This window comes from Miscanthus floridulus, chromosome 17, assembly GCF_019320115.1.
Source record: "Miscanthus floridulus cultivar M001 chromosome 17, ASM1932011v1, whole genome shotgun sequence".
Classification (NCBI taxonomy): domain Eukaryota; kingdom Viridiplantae; phylum Streptophyta; class Magnoliopsida; order Poales; family Poaceae; genus Miscanthus; species Miscanthus floridulus.
The window spans coordinates 80,996,145-81,023,569 of NC_089596.1; the positions used below are offsets into that span (position 1 = coordinate 80,996,145).

At 43.3% G+C, this 27,425-nt stretch overlaps 1 protein-coding gene and 1 pseudogene across 1 annotated transcript; one reads left to right on the forward strand and one right to left on the reverse strand.

Moving 5' to 3' along the window:
• Nucleotides 1-90: 90 nt before the first annotated feature.
• Nucleotides 91-479, forward strand: LOC136519119 (uncharacterized). The gene is made up of 2 exons (XM_066512772.1): nt 91-276; nt 432-479. Exons 1-2 carry the CDS (start codon nt 91-93, stop codon nt 477-479), a joined length of 234 nt encoding a protein of 77 aa, XP_066368869.1.
• Nucleotides 480-1,048: 569 nt separating this feature from the next.
• LOC136515849 (probable protein phosphatase 2C 49) lies at nt 1,049-27,425 on the reverse strand (annotated as a pseudogene).

Sequence of the window (27,425 nt, forward strand, 5' to 3'; positions counted from 1 at the left end):
ACCTTGCTCTCCTGACTAGTACTACTTGCTTCGACAGATCAGTGATCTCGGGTGCGAAGCTTGCTGTAAGCCTGTACAGCTCGAGAGCGAATGTCGCCGCTGGCGCCGCCGACGTCGCCGGAGCCGGAACCGCCGTTCCGGCCGCGGGAGAAGATCCTGGAGAAGCAGAGGTACTTCCAGAGCGTCCACAAGCCGACGTACCTCAAGAGCCGCTACGACGTGATCACCTCCGTCGCCATCCCGCTCGCCCTCGCAGTCTCCAGCATGTACCTCGTTGTAAGTAGCGCGCCGCACTAGCCGCTAATACCCATCCCGCATTCTCGACCTCGCCTCTCATTATCTGGATGCCAAGAAAAAAAAAAATTGTTGCGTTTTGGAGGACTCTTGCATGTATCTGTGCTGATCGACCGACGTCTTGATGTTTGGTGCAGGGGCGAGGCATCTACAACATGTCCCACGGCATAGGGAAGAAGGAGTGAGCTCTCGTACATGCATGAAATGGCGGTCGCGCTTCATCGGTGAACTGTTGTCTCTGGTATTACTGTGTATACTGTAAATATAGTGAGTACTCGAATGTGATTTGGAAAGAAAGAAAAAAACACTGTGAAACACTCGAAGGCCGTGTGTCCTGTGTCCAAGTCCGAGAGTGATGCCTTTGACAGAGGAGTTTGATTGCAACAGGAGCTTGTATTGATCAGATTAAGAAGAATCTAAGCCGTTGAGCGAATAATTGAAGCATAAGACCTTGTTAACGATCGAGTGACCAATCACGCATAACTTAATCTCGACAGATCACATGACACTAACGGGATTCTACCAATTGTTCTGTATCTGCCAGAGCAGCCAGACATAATCCAATGTGTTTGTTGATTGCGACGAACTCCGGAACTCGCGATCCGCTAATCATACTGAGACGAAGCAGATTAGATTTGGGCAGATTAGAGAATTAGACTATTTATTAATCCACATTCAATAGCATAAGAAAAACAAGAGACGAAACATCGGTGGGTGGGTGTAAATTGTAATCGGTGACCCTAGAATCAGTAGTTCAGCACCTCCGCCGGAGGTCGACGACGACGACGCTAACGTTATCCGTGCTCCGGCGCGCGAGCGCGACCTTTACAAGCAGCAGGGCCGCGTCGGAGCACGCCCTGTCGGAGTCGACCTTGTCCTCGCCCTTCACCGCGCTGGCACCGTCGCCTTCCCGCCCTGCACGCCGTTCGGCCGCGCGCCAGGCGGCGACGGTGGGCCGTTGCTACGGAAGCAGGCCCGGACGACGTCGCACGCCATCTCGTTGGTCACCACGTCCCACAGCCCGTCGCTCGCCAGGATCAGGCACTCGTCGTCGTCCGTGCGCTCCGTCACCGTCACCTCAGGCTCCGCCGTCACGAACGGCTTCAGGTAGCCGTCACCTGCGCGCCCAAACAGTTTCAAACTAAGCAAGGCCGTCCGAATGGCAAATTGCATTCTTAGCGATTGTTTGGACAGAGAGCTCAGGTTTCGAAGAAAAGCGCGCGACGCTCACCGATGGCTCGAGACATGGCAAGGACGCCAAGCACTCTTGCGCCGTCCCAGTAGATGACGCGGCCACCCGCCTCCTGGATGCGCTCTAGCTCGTCGTGCCGGTCAGGCTGAAGCCAACGGATAAGGTAAGAAGAACACGAAACAGCAGGCGATCGAGCAAGGCGGTGCCCGGTGAGGTGAGACGACAAGTGTCGTACTCGTGCGAGCAATTAAGGATGCAAAAGCTTACTTTGTGGTCGACCGATAGGGGCACGGGGACGCCGGCGTGGGAAAGGACAGCGCGGGAGTCGCCGGCGTTGGCGACGACTACGCTGGTGGGGCTGACAACCGCGACGACAGCGGTTAAGCCCGCGTGGTCGCACCGCGCGGGCTTCTGCAGCTCACAGCGGCAGGCGAGGCCGCAGTTGCTGCTGCCGCTCGCGGCTTCATCATCCATCCGCGCGAACCCCTTCTTCATCACCTCTTCCCAGGCCGGCTCCGCCGCTGCCGCCGTGGCACTGTTGCCGGAGCCCGCCTTCTTGTACTCGTCCGCGACCAGCGCGTGCATCCTGTCCTGGCACATCCAGGCCACCTGATGGGCACAAGAACACCACCCGCTCAGCGGTCAGCACCACCTGACACGCATTCGCTTATGAGTTATGACACGAGGTGGGCGCCCATACATGGCAGCAACCGTGACCGTCAAAGACGCCGTAGAAATGGTGCTTGCCAGAGGAGGGGTCGGCGGCGCCGTGCAGGAAGTCCGGCCTGATGGACACGGCATCCTACATCTCGCGACGGAGGCCACAGACGGAGGTGACGCCGTACCTCGGCCGCCAAGTCGAGCCGAACCCCGTCGCCCGGGGTCTCTGGCACGAGCGCGCGGGCGCCGCGCACGCCACCCTCCGCCGCTTGCCGCACCGTGTGGCCGTGCCACTGGCACCGCCACCACCCTCGTCCGCGGGCGGCGTGGAGCTTTCTATAAATAATAAAAAAAACTTCCAAGTGATGAGCGCTTAAAAAAAATAGATTCACCGTGGCTACAGGCCTCGTTATTCCGGCTTCATAATATTTTTTTCCACGTAGATCGAGAAAATCCCTAGCCATATCTCACCTATACATGGTGGCATGGCACCTCTGTAAGATGAGTTGGCCACAAAACTTGTTTTAGATGTGGATAGACGAGGAAGTTTTTTTTCTCACTCGCTAGCTGTGGCCGAAGCCATACCTCAAGACTCAAACTTTGACCACCCAGGTAGAGGTACTTGAGCCTGCATTAGATCAATGAGACGTTCTTGAGCGCTTAAAAAAAAACTCCATCATCATGAGACCACTATTTTTATCAAAAAAAAAGGTGATATGAAAGCAAGCATACACACTGGGACCTGAGAGAGAACGTATATAGGGCATGTTTGGTTTGCAACCCTTGATCATTTGCTTGGAACAAGATGCTGCCTGTATGTTGCCTGTGAATGCTTTTGTTTTTGCCTGGTCAGACAGCTAGAAGGATGGTTGTTTGGTTCAAACGTGTTGCCTAGAGAGTAGGACCGTGAGCCCCCTAGCTCATTAAAAGCAAATATAATAGCAGGCTGTAAGCCGACTAAATATTGAGGTGGAGGAGAGATGGGAGGAGAGAGAAGAGAAGCGGGCTGTAAGCTTACAGCCAGTTTGGGCACAAGAACCAAGAAAGTCTGTGAGAGAGACAAGTGGGCCATGTATTAACTATAAAAAGCTACCTACTATATGAGTGGGCTGAGAGAAGGCTGTAAGGAACCTTACAGCCAGCAAGCCGGCTGTATTATTAGCCTTGCTCTAATAGAGAGTAGTCATATTAATTGAAGCCCACGCAAACGCATGCAACACCAGGCGATCGATTTTGGGCCCCGTTTAGATTCGAAAATTTTTGGATTTTGGCTACTGTAGCACTTTCGTTTGTATTTGGCAATTAGTGTCTAATTGTGGACTAATTAGGTTCAAAACTTTCGTCTCGCGATTTCTCACCCAACTGTGCAATTAGTTTTTTTCGTCTACATTTAGTACTCCATGCATGTGCCGCAAAATTCAATGTGACGGGTACTGCGCAAAATTTTTTGGAATCTAAACAGGCCCTTGGTTGCCTAGTAGAAGGAGTTACATGGTAGAGGCTACTGTCCAGGACACCAACCAAACAACTTCCAGGCAGAGTACAGGCAACAACCAGTTCAGGCAAAATTGATTCAGGGTTGCAACCAAACATGCCTATACTTAGCCAAACGGGCCGCCCCGCACGGCATGGGCACGGGCACATTCAGGCACAGCATGGCTAGGCACGGCACTATGCGACACGGTAGGTTAGTCGTGCTATGCCTATTAGTGCCGTCGTACCGAAGTATCGGTCCAGACATGGCACTATAAGTGCTTAGGCGCGCCATGCTGTGCCACTAAGCACGGCGGCACTGTAGTGCTCGTGCCGGCATGGGCACTAAAGTGTCTAAATCCTCAATTGACTTAGAATGAGCACATGACTTCAACAAAATTGAGATAGACAAGCAGATATGTCACTTTATTTATTGAATTGAGATCAAACTTACAATAAACATCACATAACTTGCATTCCACAACACAGTTAACACAAACACAGGCAGAGATAACAAAATAACAGTTTATAGGAAGCTTTAGTGCAATGGCTGCCTCATTAAAAACCTGTTTAGGTAAAACTCACCCTTGTGAGAAACCCTGGACAGAGAAAAAAGAGTACAGCCCAGGTCCAATTATAAAGTTTATTGTCCTTACATCAAAGTCCAGTCTATAATATTACAGTCCCATTACATAAATGATAACTAATCAAGATAAAGTTCTTCAAATGCTTCTTCAAGCTCCTTGTCCTAAACCATGTGTTGCAGCCTTGCTTCTGTAGCCTCCTAATCTTTAATGCATGTCAGCATCTCCACCATTTTAGGCTTTAGCTTCCTTTGCCGCTCCTCGATGATCATGCTAGTCATACTAAAAGTGGATTCTGAAGATATGATGGACACAGGAATAGTTAAAACATCTTTAGACATGATTGACAACACTAGATATGTGAGTTTGTACTGATGCCACCAGTTCAAGATGTTAAAATTATCATCTAACTAGTTCACAGTGTCACAGTCCAAGTAAGAAACAAGTTCAGAAGCATTAGAAGCTAAAGAACTTGCAGCCTGCAGCAGGGTAGTTGCAGAGGTATCTCTAGCCATGCTTAGAGTAGCAGCTAGAGGATGCATACCACCAGCAAAACCACAAACATAATCATCATCATAAATTTCATCCCAAGCAGACCTTTTCTTACTAGATAGGTTAAGAGGGGCAGTCCTCCTCAACCTAACGAATCCATATTTCTCCTCATATTTATTGTAGACATCAGTAAGTCGAGCTCTAGTGTCCAACTGGTAAGTAGTATAATCTGTACTAGTAAGGTTACCCAACCTCCTAAGCACTCTATTGAAACCTTTCATTTTAGCTCTAGGGTCTAGGATGAATGCAAAAGAATAAAGCAAAGGTATGTCTCTCTAGTATTTATTATATTTGTCTATCATAGGTTGAACCACAGGTCTGATATGACTATCATTAGCATAATTCTTTAGGTGTATAGCAATCTTAACAATATAATGAATCATAAGTGAAGATATAGGATAGTACACACTAGACAATACAACTGTAGAATCATAAAACAATTCAAGAAATTTAAGCACTTTTTCTGCCATAGCCCAATGGTCATCGGTTAAAAGCAACTGATCACCTTTAGCCCTAGGATATTGAGCATGCATAAAAGTAGTGAATGTGGCCTTACGAGAAAACAAATGCTTAAGCATTAGATATGTAGAATTCCACCTAACTTTCATGTCCAGCTAAAACTTTCTAGGCCTAACACCAGTGGCAATGCAGTAACTTTTATATACAGCAATTCCTTGGTTAGATGAGTTTAAAAATGATATTGCAGTTCTAAATGTTTCAATCAAAGGCTTAAGAGCCTCAAGGGCCTCCTTAACAATCAGATTGATAATATGACATGCACAACGCTGATGCAAGAACATTAAATTAACTATAGTAAGGGATGATATATTGTCTAATTGTGATTCAACAAGATCATCTACAACCTCAATACCAAGATATTTAGACTGTACAGGTCTAAGTTTACGCATGGCCGATACATTAGATGATGCATTGTCCAAAGTAACAGCAAACACTTTTTCAGTCAAACCATAATCAGCAAGCACAGATGCAACACGATCAATAATGTTTTGTTCATTGTGGGAACAATCAATAAGTCTAAGACCAAGCACTCTCTTCTCTAGTTGCCAATCAGAGTTTATGTAGTGAGCAACAACACTAAGGCAGTCCTTTTTGGCATTACTAGACCAAATATCAGAGGTTAGACACACAATTAACACCGGTAGAACTAACAGTCTCAACAAGCTTAGCCTTGCAATCAGTGAAGTATTTTAGCATGTCTCTAGTGGTGGTTTTCCTAGAGACTAGAACATATTTAGGATTATGAGCAGTTTTAATATACTCTTCAAATGCATCAGATTCTCCCAAAGAGACAGGAACATCAAGCCTAGCAATCAATCGAACTAGTTGAGTACGAGCAACAATAGGACAATACTCCTAATTATACATACTACCATCAGGATTAAAAGAGATCTGTGACTAAGACATGCAAGTTTTTTTACTCCTCCTAGGGCATTTATCCCTATGCCGGGTGAGGTGACCAGTGCCACCACTAGAGAGCACAGAGTATTCCTTAGAGCAATGGATGCACTTAGCTCCATACCTGACTTTCTTACTATTCACTTTTTTGAAGAGCTTCTTAAAATCTAGTCACACTATCGAGGTAGACAGACATGAGCGCTTGGCGCTATTCTCATCCTCATCCCCTTCCCCAACGTTTGTTGGCCAGCCTTCTTGATCATCGCCAACATCGATGGGAGCTTGAACGCTACGGTCGAACAGCTCCTAGGGATCCTCGCGTAGGTCATCCTCGTCATCATCTCCGGCCAACCAGCACAATCGCCTCTCTTAGTTGGTACCGACCTCAACCATGTCATCGTTGGATCCAGCCATCGTCACGCGTCGGTGCCCCGGTTCCTCAATGGCTTTAGAAAAACAAAGAGTTAGTATAGATCTAGGGTTAGGGTTAGGGTTTGGGCAAGGGTTAGGGTTAGGGTTAGCCATACCTTCATAGCCAGAGCACCAAAATCGCCGACGATGTCGACGAAGCATGGATCCGGTGAGGTCGATGATGGTGACGACTGTCGACATGGAGATGACAAGTAGGATGAGGCTACAATGATGAAGCAAGATCAAGAAGAGGGGTATACATGGTCATGCCATGTGCTAGTGCCGATTAGCGGTGGTTCAAGAGGCCACCAGAGGGCAAGAACAAGAGAGGAGGTCGGAGGCGAGAGAGGAGAGGAGAGTCATCGTCGTTGTGTCGTAGACGCAGAGGAGAGAGTGAGAGAGGAGAGCGACACAAGATAGAGAGAGCGCTGGTGAAAAATGAATTAGGGTTTGGGTGGATACGGGGCAATGGGGGTGAGGCCGGTTATATACCCCTCCCCCTCCAACGGGCAAATCCAACGGTGGACAGGAGCGGGGGAGGGGCATCAATGGCTCAGAGGCAGTAGTGCCATACTCGTGCCTTGCCTTTAACCATGTTGTGCCTGGGCCGGCACTGCGGGCCGACATTGTGGCCTAGGCACGGCACTACAACCGGGCCGTGCTAGGCATGAGCATGATTGGAGTGGGCCGGGCCATGCCTGGGCCGTGCTTCTTAGTTCCGTGCCTGGGCCGACCTGTAGTGCTCGTGCCAGATGGCCATCTATAGGGACGCATCAAACCCGCAAGGGACTTGCTAGTGCTCGGACGTTCAATCCGAGCGCTAGCATCTGGACGATGCCTGCATAGGGAGCGAGCGAGCACCTAGCGCATCGAGCTCGTGACGGAGCGCAACAGCATTGGGTGTAGGGTCGAGATGGCGGACAAGAGGGGGGTGAATAGTCCTTTATAAAAATAATTGTGTTGGCTAACCAAGATAAATATGGAATTAAAACTATCAGTCTAGCCAAGACTACACCCCTCTATCTAAGTTTCAAGCATCTTACAAAGATCCTAAATAGGCAACAAAGGTGTTGGGCTAGCTAGAGCTCACCTAACAATCCTAGCTTGCAGGGTCAAACAAACCTATGCAACTAGTACTTCAAGCAATTAGGGAAGCTCCTACACAATCTAGTAAGCAAAAGCACAAAGCTCCTAAGCTCACTAGCAATGCTCAATAACAAGACTACACAAGCCAAATTAGAGAGCGCAAATCACTTAGCTACACAAATTAAGCAATGTAACTAACAAGGTTACTAAAACCAAATTAGTTATGCAAGGGAGCTACTTCTATGCTACACAAGCAAGAAGGTAACTAGCAAGCTACACAAGCTAATAACTAATTATAAGAGCAACTACACAATCACAATATATATGAAAGTAATTACAAGCTTGTGTAAAGGGACTGCAAACCAATGGGAAAAAAGTTGACACGATGATTTTATCTCGAGGTTCACGTGCTTGCCAACACGCTAGTCCCCATTGAGACAAGCTCCAAGGTTGCCCGCAAGTCACACTCTCCCATGTGGAGTGCTTACCACAAGCTCTAGCACTTGACACAGACGGACCACTTGTTGTCCTTCGCGTCTCGCTCTACTAAAGTTGCTCTTTGTGGCTCCCACGGGGTGAACACAATCCCCTCACAATCACTTCTCTGGAGAACCGCACAATCTTCTTTGTGTGCTTCGATGGAGACCACCACCAAGCCGTCTAGGAGGTGGCAACCTCCAAGAGTAACAAGCACCATCGGCTTGCAACACGATCACCAAGTGCCACTCAATGCAATCTCTCAAAGCAATCACACTAGAATCACTCACTAGCTCTTGATTCGCAATCTAGCAAGCACAAGTGAGTTGGAGGGCTCCCAAGCATTCTCAAGCATGGATAGAAAGTCGCCCTAGGTGCTCAACCTCAGCAATGGCTGAGACACCCCTGTATTTATAGCCCAAAGGCAAAAATAGTCGTTACACCTTTTTGTGCATCGACCGGACGCACATGCACAGAGACCGGACGCGTACGGTCGCATGCGTCTGGTCGCTCCAACACCGCCACATGTCACAACTGTTTAAAAATAGCTGTTGCCACCCAACGGTTCTCTTTGCACAAGCTTGCACACATGATCAGATGCGCATGCAAGTCATGACCGGACGCGCATGCCACAGCCTCCGTCGTGGTCCAAAACCACATGGAGAGCTCCTAGACATTTCAGGACGCGTCCGGTCACCCATGACCGGATGCGCCACCGCGTCCGCTCACCGCCATGCGCCTATGTCATCCCATGAACAATGTTTAGCGCACATCCGATCGCCTGGTCGAGCCAGCGTTCGGTTGCTTGCAGCCACTGCCTTCGCCTCGGGTCACTTGGCCGGACGCGTCCAGTCATCCCAAACCCAGCGTCCGGTCACCACGACTACTCGTTTCTTTCACTTCACGCAGTGCCTTCTTTCACTTGGTCAACAAAGCAAGCATGCAGCCACACACTTCCTCTCTTTGGCTTAGAGTGCATGCAATGCTTGTCTATTTTTACCCTTCTCAAAGTGCATGCAATGAAAGAGAAGCCGAGCGCACACAAGACTCCCTCTCTCTCTTTGCAATGCATGTGTGCTCTCCTCCAATCATTTTAGCACACTTTTCTTCTCTATTTTCATCTCCTTTACAAATGTGCCAACACCACCAAGTGTACACCATCATCTGCAAGCATGTTAGCACTTTCACAACCATTTTTAAGGAGTTAATCACTCAATTCGCCATGCCACTTAATCCTAGCAATGATGCAAAGTTAGATCACTCGAGTGGCACTAGATGACCGATATGCAAACAAGTTTGCCCCTCTTGATAGTATGGCCATCTATCCTAAATCCGGTCATAAACTTATCTACACACCTATGACCGGTGAAATGAAATGCCCTAGGTTATACCTTTGCCTTGTGCATTTCATTTCATCTCCTCCAATGTTGATGCAACACATGCACCAACCAATCACAAATGATATGATCCACTTCATATCATCACATGAGCGTATTAGTTCATCGATCTTGACTTCACTTGCTCTTCACCGTTGCTTCGGTCCATCGGCGCCAAGTCATCACTCAATTTGCCCTTCACACTTGCAACTAGTCTATCGAGCCAAGCCTTGTCTTGATCTTCTCTACCTTAGTCACATGAGTCAATGTCATGTCTCATAGGCAATGAGCTCCTTCATCACATATGTGAGCCTTGCAACAAATCCAAGCCATCTTCACCATCATGGCATGAGTTGCTCACACAAGTATACCTGTGGACTAATCATATGTGTATCTCACATTAAACATAATTAGTCCACCTAGGTTGTCACTCAATTACCAAAATCAAATAAGGACCTTTCAATCTCCCCCTTTTTGTAATTGATGACAACTCTACAAAGATATGAAAATTAATCTCAAATGGATTCATGTTGCTTTCCCAAGCAATGTTACCATGTGTAAATGATTTTGGACAAGTACCACAAACCCGAAGTGATAGTATTAGCTCCCCCTACATATGTGCTAGAGTGTTTGGTTTGAAGCTCGCACATATGCATAGACTGGAATTGTAGGAGAGTAACTACTACCAAATGATGCTAATGTATATAGAATAAACCTTTGAAGCGTGATACCAATCGGAGTTGCACTTTTAACACCATCCTTAGCACCATGAGTAGCTAGACAACATAAACACTAGAGACCTCATGAGATCAACATTATAAGCAAGGTTCTAGTACCACGTGTAGAAATACAAGTCTAGCGATCATCCTATTCAAGCTAGTTATCAAATCATCATTCAAGTTCTACAACTAGCATACACCACACAAGCATGCATATCAAATTTGAAACTTATGCAATGCAAGCAAGCACATGACTATGCTCATATCAAATGCAATCAATCAAAAGTTCATGAGCTTGCTCCCCCTACATGTGTGCTTCTCTTGTCCAAGAATTTTGATCCTTCTTCATTCTTCAATGTTGCTCCCTCTTTGTCCATTGTCTATGTCCAATTCTACTCCATCCCATGATGCATTTACATATCTTTGTTCCAACTTCTCCTCCTTTGTCATCAATTTTCATAAAAGGTGTGCTTCTTATTGATGTAAAGACTTGCATTGGGATAGATGGTTGAGGCTTGAATCTTGTATTTTTTATGGGCACTTCCAAATATTGGAATGACACCACTTGTATAGCTCTTAAGATACCACATATAAGATCTTTGACCTTGATACCAATTGGTGGGGCACCTCTCCCTATGTCATAGCATGGGTCATCCAATAATCTTGAGCTCTTGTGGATGAGGAAAGCATTCTTCATTTGATGATCACTTAAGGTTGAGGATCACTTGTGGAACCACCGTCTTGCATGATTGACACCATGTGTAGAAATGTGATACTACGTGTATAATTGATTTGTCAATAAAAATTATTTCTTGAACATTTGCTATCTTCATGAGTACCACTTGTAGGATATCACTTATGAATTGTTCTATACACCACTTGTGAATACTTTATGATATATTTGAGTCTAGATACCACTTGAAAAACTACATATCCATTTGCATTGTTGTCTTGTGTTTGTACTCTTGTCACTTATCATGAGCTTCTCAGTTGACTTGAACTAAAATGATTTGCCTAGACTTCCAAGTCTGGTTTGAACCCTCTCTAAGCTTCTTCACACTCATTTGGAGGTTATCTTATCGAGGTTGTACTTGTCACTTGTTGACAATCCAAATTAAATCAAGTACTTGGGTTCACTAGCTCATGAACAAACTCATACTCGTACCACTAGTCAATTAACCATTCAAGCAATAGTGGTAGGCTATGAATTTTAAATTTTCATTTGTCATGCATGATCCTAACAAGCATGTTCTATATGCACTAACCGCATACTAGTAAGGGATGAAATGATCATACACATTACAATGATGCATTTGCTATCTTGGAGTAGAGGATAGTCATATAGATTCCAATTCATTACTTCAATAGCAATGTGAAGTCTAATTTATAGCTTGGTGAAGACCAATCATCATAGATAGAGTCCATTCTTCACCCATATGATTTAAGAACAACTAATGATCAAGTGCACTTTCTTGTTGTGGTTGGCTTACTTCTTCATTTTATCTTTGCTTGTATGAGAGCACCAATGTGAGAATACCATTTGAAATATCATGACTAGCTCTCTTTTGGGTTTTGCTTGCTTTTCTTGATCAACCCTTTTGATTGCTTTAACTAACCATCTCAAAATGTTCCTCGGATCACCACTTCCATATTAGCCTTCCAAGCACCACACTTAGTTTACCTACAAAAGGCAGCACGTCCCTACACTAGGGAGAAGTGACTTCTTTCCAAAGAATCATTCTTGACACTCACTTGAAATATCTTGATTGATTGATCCAAGTGAAGGACTTAACTGGATGATTAACCTTGAATCCTTCTTTTAAGTCCTTTTCTTTTCACTTGTTTAAGTCATTTTCTTTCTATCAAATGATTTTCAATTGTCACTAGAACTTAAACTTCATCTTCATCTTGAGTTTGATCTTGATCTTCCAATTTGAGTACCAAATGTGTGCCAAGTACACTCCACAATCAAATAGCCTTGTACTCTTTGCTTGTCAAGCTTCTAGCTCATCTCAAAATCAAGCTTAGGCTCCTCAACCACTTATAGACATTTTTCTAACTTGAGGACCTTTCAATCAAAGTGATTCTTGATTAATTCAATAGTTGTCACTTTTCTGATACATTCTGTACCCTTCAAAGAAAAATACATATCTCCCAATCTATAAACCCAAATGCCACAAAATTTGGTGGAGATGTGCTCACTAAGTCATCTGGTGTCTGTAAAAATTTGGGATTCATTTGACTTCTAAATTACTACCAGATTTCAATTCTTCCACCACTGCTGTATGCTAAAAACTGCAGCACTATGGCTGACAAGATCCACTCCAAAACCAAAGCATCTCTTATCTAATTCTCATGAAATTTATATAGAATTTAATGCCATAAGTCTAGAGCATGCATACCAAATTTTAAGTCAATCCAAATAGATTTGATCACTCAAACTCAGACTTGATCTCAGCTAGCTCAGATTTTCAATAAATAACAGATTTCAACACTTGAGATATTCTTCAACAAATGTGAATCAAACTTGAAACTAGCTTGGTTGAATACTTTCACAAGACATATATCCATTCAATCCACTTACTAATTGTCATCTTATGAACTTATCCAACACAAATCAATCCAAACTTGATTAATAATCATTTAATCCATTCAATCATCTCATAGCAAGCAACATTTGCATATTTATCCAATTCAATCAACTTATATGCAAACAAATGAAATAGATCAATTAGAGATGTACCTTTATAGATCATGATCATCCACTAGCATGCTTCAACTCAAATATACAAGCCATCAAATATTTCCAATAAATCACCACAACTTGAATTATAGCACTTGTATGTTGTAGCACTTGGACTTCACTCAATTTTCATTTGGCATTGGGTTTGGATATGCACTAAGCTTTATAACTTGATTCAATACATGATGAACAATAAGAAACTCATTGAATCAAGCCTCCAATGCCATGGTACCTACAAACATTCATTTATTTTTTTATGGTATCCAAACTTGTTTGGGTCCTCTCAAAGTTAGGAGCAACATACTTAGGCATAGCCTTAGTATGAGGGGCGGGATGTTTTGCGATAGCAACTATAGAGGTACCATTACCATCTTTTCTAAGCACAATATTATCATCAATTGAAATGGGCTTAGAATTATTACCTAGAGGACATGAATTACCCATGTGTCTCATTTCCCGACATGAGTAGCAAACTCTCTTTGATTGAGCCTTTTCTTCTTGCTCATGTGTTGCTTCTCATTGTCCTGCCTCTCATGGGTTGCTTGAGCCTTCTACTCAAGCTTGGTAGGACACTTTGAGACAAAGTGTCCCATAACTTTACACTTGAAGCACTTGATGTGATCATAGATTTTATTCTCATTTTGATTCTTGCTCATCATCTTGGCATCTTGAATAAGCATTGGATGCCTTGCTCTTCCACCCCTTCTTGTTTTCTTCTTCATCATCATCAAGTCACCACCATCTTCATGGTTGATTTTGATTTGCTCTTAGGGTGTCTTTTCTTGCTCAACTTGTGGCTTTAGTTGATGCTTCACTTGTTGCTTCACCAGTTTCTTGGTTGGGCACATTGAGTTGAGATGTCCCCATGTGTGGCACTTGAAGCACTTGACATGCTTTAGCCTCTCTTCTTTCTTCAACTTGAGTTTCTCTTCATTGGGGTAACCATTTGCTAGATGTCCCACTCCATGGCATTTGAAGCACTTAAAATGAGATAGCCTCTTTTGTTCTTGCTTCTTCATCTTTCTTTCACTTTTTCTTTCCCCCTTGGTCATGCTCTTGTTGAATCCAATGTCACTCATTTCACCATAGCTTCTTTTGTTGTTCAACATATGCTTAAAGGTGATTTTGGTGTTGTAGCACCTCTCTAGCTTGTTGCTCAATTTCTTCACTTCACTTTTGAGCTCATTGTTCTCCTTCAAAAGGTTAGTCTCACAAGACATGGAAGTAGAACGAGCATCTATAATTGAAGAACATGGCAAATCAAATAAATCATCACAAGAGGTGGATACATGCTTCTTGCATACATCACGAGGGTTAGCAACAATATGTGACTGATCAATTGACCCATGTGATGAGCTCTCACTAGTTTTAGATTTCTCATTTGAAAGCTCTTTAGTGAGAAAAGCATGGTCTTGTACCAAATTATTATGAGCAACACTAAGTTCCTCATGAGCCAATTTTAGCTCCTCATGTGAACAAGTAGTAACATAAAGTAGATGCTTTTGTTGTTCACATGTTTTCTTTAGAAAAGAGTTTTCAATTTTCAATTTCTCGGTTTTAGCCTTCTCTTTTTCTAAAACTTTGATCATGCAACTATATCTATCTAGAAGCTCCTCATATGAATCAAGATCAATCATATTTGCATTAGATACCTTAGTATCACCTTGTGACATGAAGCAATGTGATGTAGTTAGAGAGCTTGAAGAAACATCACTCTCATAGCCCAAGCATGATCCATCATCATCACCATCAATCTTGTTAAGTGATCTTGTGATAGAATCATCATCATAATCATCACTTGACCATGAGGTGGAGCAATATTCCACAATCACCAAATCATGGTCATGCTCAACACACTCATGTGTATCCTCCTTGGTCTCATCCTCATCGTCGGAGACCGTCCCATATTTCTCATTGAGATAACTCTATATCTCATGGGCGGTCTTCATGTCAATGATCTCTCCGAATATGCTATCATCGAAAGATCTATACATGATGTCAATAGCTTAGGTGTCGAGATCTAGATATTTCTCTTATGCTTGAGTTAGATTCTCTTCATCCAACACATGAGAAAAGCCTACATTTACCATCCACCACATTTAAGAGCAAATAAACTTAAAATTACATATCATCCAATTTTTGCACCGGGCAAAGTGTGTGCCATAAAAAATATATGGACAATCAACATCTAGCCAACAAGTCGCCATCCTTTCGGGTCGGTGAAGACCACAAATGAGAGACCTAGCTCTGATACCACGTGTAGGGTCGAGATGACGGACTAGAGGAGGGGTGAATAGTCCTTTCTAAAAATAATCACGTTGGCTAACCGAGATAAATACAGAATTAAAACTATCGGTCTAGTCAAGACTACACCCCTCTATCGAAGTTTCAGGCACCTTACAAAGATCCTAAATAGGCAACAAAGGTGTCGGGCTAGCTAGAGCTCACCTAACAATTCTAGCTTGCAATGTCACACAAACCTATGCAACTAGTACTTGAAGCAACCAGGAGAGCTCCTACACAATCTAGTAAGCAAAAGTACAAAGCTCCTAAGCTCACTAGCAATGCTCAATAACAAGGCTACATAAGCCAAATTAGAGAGCGCAAATCACTTAGCTACACAAACTAAGCAATATAACTAACAAGGTTACTAAATCCAAATTAGTTACGCAAGGGAGCTACTTCGATGCTACATAAGCAAGAAGGTAACTAGCAAGCTACACAAGCTAATAACTAATTACAAGAGCAACTACACAAGCACAATGTATATGAAAGTAATTGCAAGCTTGTGTAAAGGGATTACAAACCAATGGGAAGAACAAGGTTGACACGATGATTTTATCCTGAGGTTCACGTGCTTGTCAACACGCTAGACCCTGTTGAGACAAGCTCCAAGGTTGCTGCCAGTCCTCTTGCTAGTGGTGACCCACAAGTCACACTCTCCCACATGAAGTGCTTACCACAAGCTATAGCACTTGACATGGCTGGACCACTTGTCGCCCTTCGCATCTCTCTCTACTAGAGTTGCTCTTTCGTGGCTCCCGTGGGGTGAGCACAATCCTCCTCACAATCACTTCTCTGGAGCACCGCATAATCTTCTTTGCGTGCTTCGATGGAGACCACCACCAAGCCATCTTGGAGATGGCAACCTCTAAGAGTAACAAGCACCACCAGCTTGCAACACGATCACCTAGTACCATTCAATTCAATCTCTCAATACAATCGCACTAGAATCACTCACTAGCTCTTGATTTGCAATCTAGCAAGCACAAGTGAGTTGGAGAGCTCCCAAGCACTCTCAAGAATGGACACAAAGTTCCCCTAGGTGCTCAACCTCAACCATGGCCAAGACACCCCTCTATTTATATCCCAAAGGCCAAAAATAGTCGTTACACCTTTTTGCGCATCGACCGGATGCACATGCGCAGAGACTAGACGCGTCCAGTCACCCAATGCCACCATGTGTCATGACCGTTTAAAAATAGCCGTTGCTGCCCAATGGTTCTCTTCGTGCACGCTTGCACACATGATTTAATGTGCATGCAAGTCATGACCGGACTAAAATGCCACAGCGTTCGGTCATGGTCCAAAACCACACCGAGAGCTCCCAGACACGACCGGTCGCATCTGGTCACCCATGACCAGACGCGCCACCACGTCTGCTCACCACCATGCACTTGTGCCATCCTATGAATAGTGTTTGGCATGCGTCTGATCGCCTGGCCGAGTGAGCATCCGGTCGCATGCAGCTCAGTTATGCTCGTCCGACCTCTAGGTCGAGTCGCCATAGCTTCCACCGGCGTAACGCCGTTGACCCGCACCTCTGCCCCGCCATTGACGCCGCCGTAGTCTCTAGCTCCGACGAGAGGTCCCACCAAGTAGTGCAACGTGTGCGCAAGGTTGAGTAGATCACCGTGTGAAGATGTCACCGTCGGTAGGTTCGTCGTCGGCGAGCTCTGGCCGCGCCAGTAGAGTAGCGCCGCCTGCTCTATTTTTGTCTCGATGACATGTGGGGTCCTCTGTCAGCGGGTCCCACCGGTCAGCGACAGCAGTATTGAAAGCTAGTTCATTTTGAATGTAGATTTGTGTGTGTTTTGTAATTTTTAGATCTCTAGTTTGGTAGCTTCAAAAATTGTGCAATAAATTTGGTAGTGTTCCTTAGGAAGTGTAGTATTTAAGAAAAATATGATCTTGACACTTACAGTAGAAATTTTGGCAGATTTAAATGGAGATTTGAAATGTGTTTTTCAATGCATGCAAACTTGTTTATTTTATATCTAGAGTTCCTGTGCCCCAAAAATTATGAAATTTTTGTGGTAAGCTATTATTAACATATATGAGCTCTGGTAAAAATTTGAAGATCAATGCATGTGTAGATTTGTAGTTATAGATTTTTCTTTTATAAATAGTGATTCTTTGTATGAATTTTTATAAATTATTTATGAATCCAAAATTCATGAAATGTGTTGGGGGTAATCATAGTACCATAAGGATGCTAAGAAAAATAGGAAATCTGTTGCTTGACACTTTTCACTAGGGTTTTCTATTTATGTTATTTTAAGCCTTTATGCTTTGTCTTTTTTGTATAGAGTGTTTTATTGAATAAAATGGCATGAAACTTTTACAGTAGTCCTTTGATAGCATTAGTAAGGCAATGTAAATTTTTAAGAATTTATAATGCACATTGGATATATATTTATTATTTAACCTATGTATCTAAATAAAATAATAAAGGCATATAAAGAAATAGTTTGGGCTTAACCATTTGGTTTTCTTGAGTGTATTTGGTATGCTTAAACTGTTGGTAGACTTTGTGTTGTCAAACTTTGAATGATTACATGAAGTAGAAGTATTGTTACTTTGTAATGCAAATTGAAGGGATTCCGGACAGATTCTGGAGTTTGATAAGTTGCATGTTAAAAATGATGTTTACTATAAAAATGGTTAATAACAAAGTTGTAGGTAATTTTATAAGCTTTCCAGAAAGTCTAGGATCACTGCATTTGGATAATTAGAATTCCAGTTATGAGTAAAATAAATAGCTGCTGTTTGTGAAATAGTTGATGAGTTGTTAAAGTAGTTAATTGCTTAATCAAGAAGAGATATGCACCTACTCAGTAGAACATGATGCACTTGTTAACATATATGCATTCATGATATCTTATGCCATATTCATGCATCTAGGATCAGAGGAAGAAATAACGTTGCTGGAATTCGACGAAGCAGAGGAAGGGGACCAGCAGGAGAATCCTCAAGTCGCAGCTCCTAAAGTCGTAGAGCAGAATCCTAAAGAGCTTCGGGAGTGTCCTGACCACCGCCCCACTTCCTTTCTGCGAGGCAAGCCCCGGAGCATTCTAAGTCTCCTAGTATTTTACAAATGATTACTTGAGTACTTATGATTGACGCATTAGGTTATAAGAGTTGAATGGAACCACTTGATGCATATAAATTCCTTGTCCAGATATTACACCTTTAACCACTATAGGTCTAGGATCGAATATATGCTTAGCCCTGCTTAGACCGGTAGAAGTCGGGTGATGTCCTATCACCTGCGAGATATAGGTGGATACCGAAGCACGGTTGGCTATATTTGCTATCGTGGAACAGAACCATGGGGTAAAAGAAAATCGAGACCGGGCAGGATGTCGATAGAGAAGCAACAAGACATGGAGGTCTTGGGTGTGGATCTATCCCTATCTGTGTCGATTAAGGACCGTACCATTGTTGGTGCTTCTGACAAGATTGAACGCATACCTCTCACTTAGCTGGCCGGATAACTCGTTCTGACCGCAAAGCCGAGTAATTCAACTCAGTCCGGGACCCATTCTGTTGTGTGCTCCTTCTAGGGGACGATCAGACTGAGCCCAAGGGCAGGCTAGGCCTGAACGTCCTAGCATCTGGTGTCCCAGATTGTGTGGCATGGTACGGACCCACGCAATGTGGACCTGAGTTGTACCAAAGGTGACCTAAGGCTGCCTTCGCACGGTATGCCTGGGTTTGTGTTAAGAATAAATTCCCAGCTGGTTGAAATCGATTCGAATCGCCGTCTCTCCCAGATAGTGAGAAACTTGGCTAGTCCCAACATCGTAGTAACTGTGTTATGGAACATGATGGTTCAAATGAATATGGAAGTACAATACCTGCTATGGTTACTATTGCATGCTTTTAAATTGATATACCACATGTTTGGCACAGGATAGTTGCTAATTTAGAGATGGATAGTCATAATTAATTGATAAAGGAATCCTAATTGTACAACTAAGTCAATTGCCTTTATGCAAAATGTTGTCAAGCTATCTCCACTTATACAGCCTTACATAATCCTTGGAGTCATTTTATTTCTAGTTTATGATGGGTAAGTCTAGCTGAGTACCTTCTCGTAGTCAGGGTTTTATTTCCCATTATTGCAGATGGCACTGTGTATCATGGTTATTGCAAGAGTTGCTTCTATCCCACCGTGGATGAGGAGTAAGCCTTGGGCAGGCTTCTTTATTAATCTCTATCTTTGCTTTTGTGGACCGTGATCCTAGTTGGCACTGTATCAAACTATGTTGGAAACTTTATTTCGAACTTATTTGCTTCCGCTTTATCTATCAAACTCGGTTTGTAATAACTTTTATTTGTACTCTGATGATGAAATGTATCTGTGAACTTTATGTAATATGTGGCATGTATGTTGAATCATGTACGATCTTGGTTGTTGTAAATCGTTTATCGAGACCCATCGTGGTACTCGATGGACTATCGGGTTTATATGGGTTCAAGTATGACAGTGCGACCGCTTGCGGGTGGTCATTGTACTTGTACTCTTATAAATTGGTTAGTTCTACGACAGCTGGCATCAGAGCAAGATTCAACGTTAATTGTCACATGTGTATTTAAAACAAAAGTTTTTGTTTCTAAAAACCCTTCTCTAGCAACTAATAGTTATATAATAGGTATTTGAAATCTAAACTGTGCCAATGATCACCTTATTATGCCCAAATTAAGGACTATTAGGTGGCTATTTAAGTACTAACATGGGGGTTTTCACTTCGTCGTCCATACGGTGTGCTATTGTATGGATGCCATTCCCTTGAGTGGTAATGTATGGATCAATTGCCTCTATGCCAAGGTAAGATGATAAGTGACATGACCGCAAGATGTGAGCATGCGGTCGGGGAGAGATAGTTTTGGTACGGCTATGTATGCATGCTTGCATGTGTATATGGTACGTATTTAATTGTGGGTTTACATTATTGTCGGGTAGATTGATACGGAAGTATATGTATGGGTATATATATATGGAACTATTTACAATTGCATTCTGCATATTTCATTATGGGTTTAAGGCTGAAATGAAATCTTTTGCAGGTACACTAACAATGAAACGTATAGCTCGACTAGTTACGTTATACGTGAGAGAACATATGTATGCCACCGTGTCTACCGTTAGAAACAAAATTTTTTCCTAAGTTTGTGAGGACGTACGGAACGTGCATGCATCATGATAATAAATAATTATGTTGTTCCTCCCCTTATAAATTTCTTACTCGGATATGTAACTCTTCTCCATTATGGCCTAGTCTCTCACCAAGTGGTACATGTTAATGGTGCAGATGGCACGCACAAAGCAGACCGCTCGCAAGTCCACCGGAGGAAGAGCTCCCTGCCGTCAACTTGCTCCACGTACCCATCAACGCCACACGTTTCTTGGAGAGTTTGGGATGCCTACACTCTTGTGGAGAGTGCTCAGCTATGTAGGCTATCCTGATGGAATGGAGCCCCGCTACTTCTAGGCGAATGAGCAATTGGGGGAGGGTCTCTTGGTTACTATGGAGGCCATTGTTCATCCCTGAGGTGACGGTTCTGAGTGGATAGGTTGGTGTTATGAGTCAACTGGCAGGACTGCTGAAGAAGCAGCTGACAGGGTAGCCTTTGGGATACTAAGGGATATCATGGATCGTTTTCCTCAGGAGCTGGCAGCCGCTTTGGTTGGAGTCTTTCCGAGGGGCAACCCCTCCACTGACTCATGGCAGCAGGCAAGAGGAAGATCCTTGGAGATTGGTGCAGCAGAAGGGCAGAACAGTGATAACCCTACCATGAGTGCCATGTTCGCAGTGATGAAGGTGTTAGATGGAGTAGAAGGTAGCCTAAGACGTGTGTCTAGTGCTCTTGGTCATGCCCATGAGGACCGACGTCAGCTTTAGAGGGAGCACGACGCCGAGATTGAGGGGCTCAATGCAGAGATGGCTCAGTTAACTCACCAGAGGAATGAAGCCTGGTCCATAGAAGATGTTCTGAGAGCTCGATAGTTTGAGCTAGAGCAGTAGCTGGCCAATGCGGAAGAGTACAACGACAACCTACATGAGGAGGTTCATCAGCTAAATAACCAGCTACACCCTTATGTTCTGCCTAGAGCCATAGAGATGGATCTAGAGGAGGACGAGGAACAGGTAGAAGTGGAGCCTAAGGGAGGAGAGGATCCTATCTCTGACCTCGATAGTGATCATGATAAGGATTAGATCACTTAGTACTTAGTGGAAGGGCTAATGTATCACCTTTATTCATGTAATGGACCTGTAGTTCGAATTTGGTATTGGTAATCCGACTATCATGTAATATTGTTAATCGCACGACTATCGCACGTTTGGTTGAACATCAATGCAATTCCAGTCCTTTGTTGGTGATCACGATTTAAGTTTGCATGCGATATGAGCGTGATAAGTGGTCAAATTGGTGGTGTCATGTTACGAGAATGAATGATTATGCCTTTGTTTTGTATGAAATTAAGATTCTCCCTAGCAATTTCAGTTTGGCATGAGTACATAATTCATCTGCAATCTCTTGACATCAACCAATAATCGCTTATTGTTGCAACTTCGCAGATGATGCGCACCCATGCTGGAGCTAGTGGCAGCTAGGATGGCAATAATGATGACTTACCACCACCGCCGCCACCATCCGCTCAGGAGTTCTTTACCCAGTTCTTGGGGAGCCAAAGGACAATGGAAGAAGCTTTGCGCCTCATTGCGCAAAACACTACTCGTGGCCACCCACATCAACCAAGGGCTGAGCCAAATCAGCACAGTACATTCAAGGAATTTTTGGATACGAAGCCTCCAATCTTCAAGGTGGCTGAGGAACCACTACAGGCTGACGAGTGGCACAACACCATTGAGTAGAAATTTCGTCTGCTGAGGGTCACAGAGCATCTGAAAGCTGAGTATGCTTCTCATCAGCTGCAAGGACCAGCAGGGATCTAGTGGACACATTTCTTATTGTCTCTACCTACTAATGCGTGAGTGACCTGGGAATAGTTCAAATTGGCTTTTAGGGGACATCATATTCCCCCGGGCCTAATGCGCATGAAAGCGGCTAAATTTATGAGGCTCACTCAAAGAATGAAGACCCTCATAGAATATATGCACATATTCAACAACCTATCTAGATATGCTCTAGGTTTTGTGGATACTGAAGAGAAAAAGATAGAGAGCTTCAAACGGGGTCTGGGTACCAAACCGATGAAGACCATGGCCAATTCTAGGTGTGCCACATACAATGAGTTTATTAGTGATGCCTTGATCCAAGAAAACCACAATAACATGCATGCCGTTGCTAAGGGTCACAAGAGGGCATATGAGGTAGGTGCCTCTAGATCTTCCCAGTCAAAAGCGCCTATCACAGCTAGGCCACAATTCCATCCACCTGCACCCAAGTTTAGGCCTCCACCACCTAAGGCTCAGAATGGCAAACCTCAGAAACCATTCCGTAAGGCATTCACTATTGCCTTACCAAAAGGGACTGGCAGTCAGGGAAGCTCCACAGGACCTAGGAATAATCAGCCATGTTTCAACTGCAACCAAATGGGTCATTGGGCCAAGGAATGCCCCCACCCCAAGAAGAATGGCAACCCAAATTAGAATAATCAGAGGCAGGCGAACGCAAGGGCATGTCCGGGATACGTGCATTATACCGCTGTTGAGGAAGTGCCCGCTGGAGAAGTTGTCATGGCTGGTATGTTTCTCGTCAACAAGCATGCCGCTGTTGTTTTATTTGATTCGGGAGCTTCTCATTCCTTTATGAGTCAAGCATTTGCATCTAGACATGATCAAGAAATAATTGAAGTAAGCAAAGGGGGTTATAATATAAGTTTAGCAGGGGGTACTATTTCTATCAAAAAGATAGTAAAAAATGTGCTCATCTCTATACAAGGGAGGGAGTACACAACATATTTGATAATATTGCCCGGGTTATCGATAAGTGTAATCTTAGGCATGAATTGGATGAAGGATCATGGTGTTCTTATTGACACTAGCACCCATACTATTATATTGAGAGAACCCACAGGAGGGAATGCTTTTCTAGTACCACTCTCCTGCAATTTTGAACTCCAACATTTAGCTTGTGCTATCCAAACCACCACACTTTGTGATATCCCCGTGGTTTGTGAGTTTCTGGATATATTTCTAGAGGAATTACCAGGTCTACCACTGGATAGGGATGTGGAATTTAAGATCGAGTTAGTGCTAGGTACGGCACCCATATCAAGAAGGCCCTATAGAATGCCACCCAATGAGCTAGCAGAACTTAAAATTCAATTACAAGATCTATTGGACAAGGGTCTTATCCAACCTAGCTCATCTCCATGGGGATGTCCAGCCTTGTTTGTGAAAAAGAAGGACAAGTCACTGAGAATGTGTGTAGATTATAGACCACTCAATGCTATAACCATCAAGAACAAATATCCGTTGCCTCGCATCGACATCTTGTTCGATCAGCTAGCGAAGGCAAAAGTATTCTCCAAAATTGACTTGAGATCAGGCTACCATCAGATAAAGATCAAACCGGAGGACATACATAAAACTACTTTCTCTACTAGGTATGGCTTATATGAGTATTTGGTTATGTCTTTCGGACTAACAAATGCTCCTGCCTACTTCATGTACCTGATGAACTCGGTATTCATGCCCGAGCTCGACAAGTTCACGGTCGTGTTTATCGATGATATATTGATTTATTCAGAAAATGAGATGGATCATGAAGAACATTTGAGGATTGTCCTATCCAGACTAAGGGAGCATAAGCTATATGTGAAATTTAGCAAGTGTGAATTTTGGTTAAGCAAAGTACCTTTCTTAGGTCACATCTTATCAAGAGATGGAATCTCTATAGACCCATCAAAAGTACAAGAGGTCATGGATTGGAAAGCCCCAACTTCGGTTCATGAAGTTTGGAGTTTTCTAGGGTTAGCAGGATATTATCGTCGTTTCATTCCAGATTTCTCAAAGATAGCTAAGCCTATGACCAGACTACTTCAGAAAGATGAGAAGTACAAATGGACACCAGAATGTGAAGCAGCTTTTCACACCCTCAGAACTTTGTTGACTACAGCACCTGTGCTAGCACAACCAGACATTGAAAAGTCTTTCGATGTATTTTGTGATGTATCGGGAATAGGTTTGGGATGTGTGCTTATGCAAGAAGGAAGGGTTATTGCATATGCTTCTCAGCAATTGAGAAAGCATGAAGTCAACTACCCTACACATGATTTAGAACTTGCAGCAGTTATTCATGCATTAAAGATATGGAGACATTATTTGTTGGGCAATGTATGTCATATATATACTGACCACAAAAGTCTCCAGTATATCTTTACCTAACCAAAGCTGAACATGAGACAAAGAAGATGGTTAGAGCTAATTAAGGACTACAATTTAGAAGTGCATTACCATCCGGGTAAAGCTAACGTAGTAGCAGATGCACTCAGTCAAAAGTCTCATTGCAACCCTATAGAAGCATTATTGGAAGATGGTTTCAACTTGTTACACCCTACGGTACTACACAATATCATGATTAGTTGTTCACTTGAGAGCAAAATCATAGAGCTACAGCAGACAGATGTAGGAATAAGTCACATCAAGAGAAAAATGCAAGAGCAAGAAACCAAGCATTTTAGATTGGATGAAAGAGGTGTATTATGGTTTGAGGACCGACTTGTGGTACCAAAAGATCGTGAGCTGAGGAATCAAATTTTAGATGAAGCTCACTCGTCCAAATTGTCTATCCATCCGGGTAGTAGTAAGATGTATCAAGATTTGAAAACCCGTTTTTGGTGGACTAAGATGAAGAAAGAGATCGCAGCCTATGTTGCTAGGTGTGATAGCTGCAGTAGAGTAAAAGTTGTCCATATGAAAACTGTCGGATTACTTCAGCCATTGCCTATTCCAGGTTGGAAATAGGAGGAAATCAGCATGGACTTTATCACAGGCCTTCCAATGACGCCACAAGGTCATGATTCAATATGGGTTATTGTTGATCGTCTCACCAAGTCAGCACACTTTATACCCGTGAACACATGGTATATAGTTGGGAAATACGCTGAGATATATGTTTCCCAAATTGTGAGACTACATGGAGTACCTAGGACTATAATCTTAGATCGAGGACCACAGTTCATAGCTTGTTTCTGGGAGCACTTACACCAGGCTTTGGGAACCAAGCTAATCAGAAGTTCGGCATACCATCTGCAAACTTCAGGACAGATAGAGCGAGTGAACCAAATCCTAGAAGATTTGCTTAGAGCTTGTGTTATATCTTCAAAAGGTTCATGGGAGAAATGGTTACCTTTAGCTGAGTTCTCCTATAACAACAGTTATCAAGCGAGTATCAAAATGGCTCCATTTGAAGCATTGTATGGCAGAAAATGTAGAACTCCATTGAATTGGATTGAGCCCGGTGAAAGGAGATACTTTGGTATTGACTTTGTCAATGAAGCCGAAGAGCAAGTACGTATCATCCAACAACATATGAAGGCAGCTCAATCGAGGCAGAAGAGTTATGCTGATAGAAGAAGAAGACCACTGACTTTTGAAGTGGGTGACTATGTATACTTGAAAGTATCACCCATGAAAGGAGTGAAGAGATTTGGGATGAAAAAGAAGCTTTCACCCAGATATGTGGGGCCATACAAGATTTTGAAACAGAAAGGAAATGTTGCGTATAAGTTACAACTTCCACCAGAGATGAGTGCAATATTTGATGTCTTCCATGTTTCTCAGTTGAAGAAATGTCTTCGAGTACCTGAAGAAGCCATTGCACCCACCAATGTGCAGCTTCAATCGGATTTGACCTACGAAGAAAAGCCAATTCGAGTATTAGAGGAGATGGAGAGAGTAACCCGGAGTAAGATTATTAAGTTCTATAAGGTGGTGTAGAACAATCATAGTGAACAAGATGCTACGTGGGAAAGAGAAGATTATCTATGAGAAGTTTATCCCGCCTTTTTCCTAGAATGGTAGGTCTTGCAAATCTCGGGACGAGATTTTTATAAGGGGGAGGGGCTATAACACCTCGGGTGTTAGCCTTGCATAACTTGACTTGCATAACATGAGCATGAGCATCAAGCATTCATAAACAAGCATTTACAATTGAAACATTGGATTGAAACATCTGCAACATTTGCTTGTTATCGCAGGTTTCCTTGAACATATGCAACTTTTCTCATTATTTCATGTCTCCATGTGTATATGCATATGATCATGAGTGTATACATGTAGATGGTTGATATGAGTCACAAAAATATATTGGCAATACATAGGTTAGCAAATGGAACATGGTTCATGAATGTCACTTCCCATGATCAAGCTTTAAGTCATGTTTCATGTGATTACTTTAAATAGCTCTATGAGTGACTAATACATGAAATGATTGAATGACCTTGCAAATTGCTTAAACATGTTTAGAGTATCATTATGAACAACTTTGATATTCATGGTTAGGGGTAAATAGGTCATTAAGCCATAGTTTGAAGTATATCAACATTTAAATGTGACATGTTTGACCAAATTTGAACTAGGTGTTAGAGACCTTGCATGGAGGAGATCACTAAAGCAAAGTTGTAGTATTTGGTATAAGGAACAACTTTTATTTTTGGGTCATTAACTGATTCAGCTCCTAACATGTGTGAAATTGGATCACAAAAATTAGTAAAATCAACATTTCAAGACTTATACAATTTTTTCTAAGTCATATCGACTGACAGCCTGACAAACCAATCTTTGGGATGATATAACTTTGTTTTGATTGCGAATTAGCACGAGTTCACTGAACAAGAATTGTAGATGGTACTTAGGACTACAAATTTTGTTTTGGAATCATTCAATGGATTGCTTTGCATCGGGAGAAATTTCAACTGAAAAACTCACTGTCAGGCTGATCGTCGCGTTCACTGACAAACTGACCGAACAGTTTCGGTGGCCGACCATCGCCAGGACAGAGCCACCGCGTGGACGTCGTGATGGCCGCGCGTCGCCATTGCCCTGACCACGCAGGCCACGACGTGCCTGAGCCGGCCATTACCACCCCAGCTACAGCCCGCTCCTGTCCGTGCCTCCATTTCGCATTTCCTGGCTCTCCTTCGTCGCTCGCAGCGCCCGCAGCAGCAGCGCCGCTTGCCGCCAT

Bases quoted from the DNA above. Each gene is read 5' to 3' on its own strand.
- LOC136519119 (XM_066512772.1), top strand. From the start codon at position 91: ATGTCGCCGCTGGCGCCGCCGACGTCGCCGGAGCCGGAACCGCCGTTC. The intron at 277-431 runs GTAAGTAGCGCG...TGTTTGGTGCAG, and splicing joins TCTCCAGCATGTACCTCGTT to GGGCGAGGCATCTACAACAT.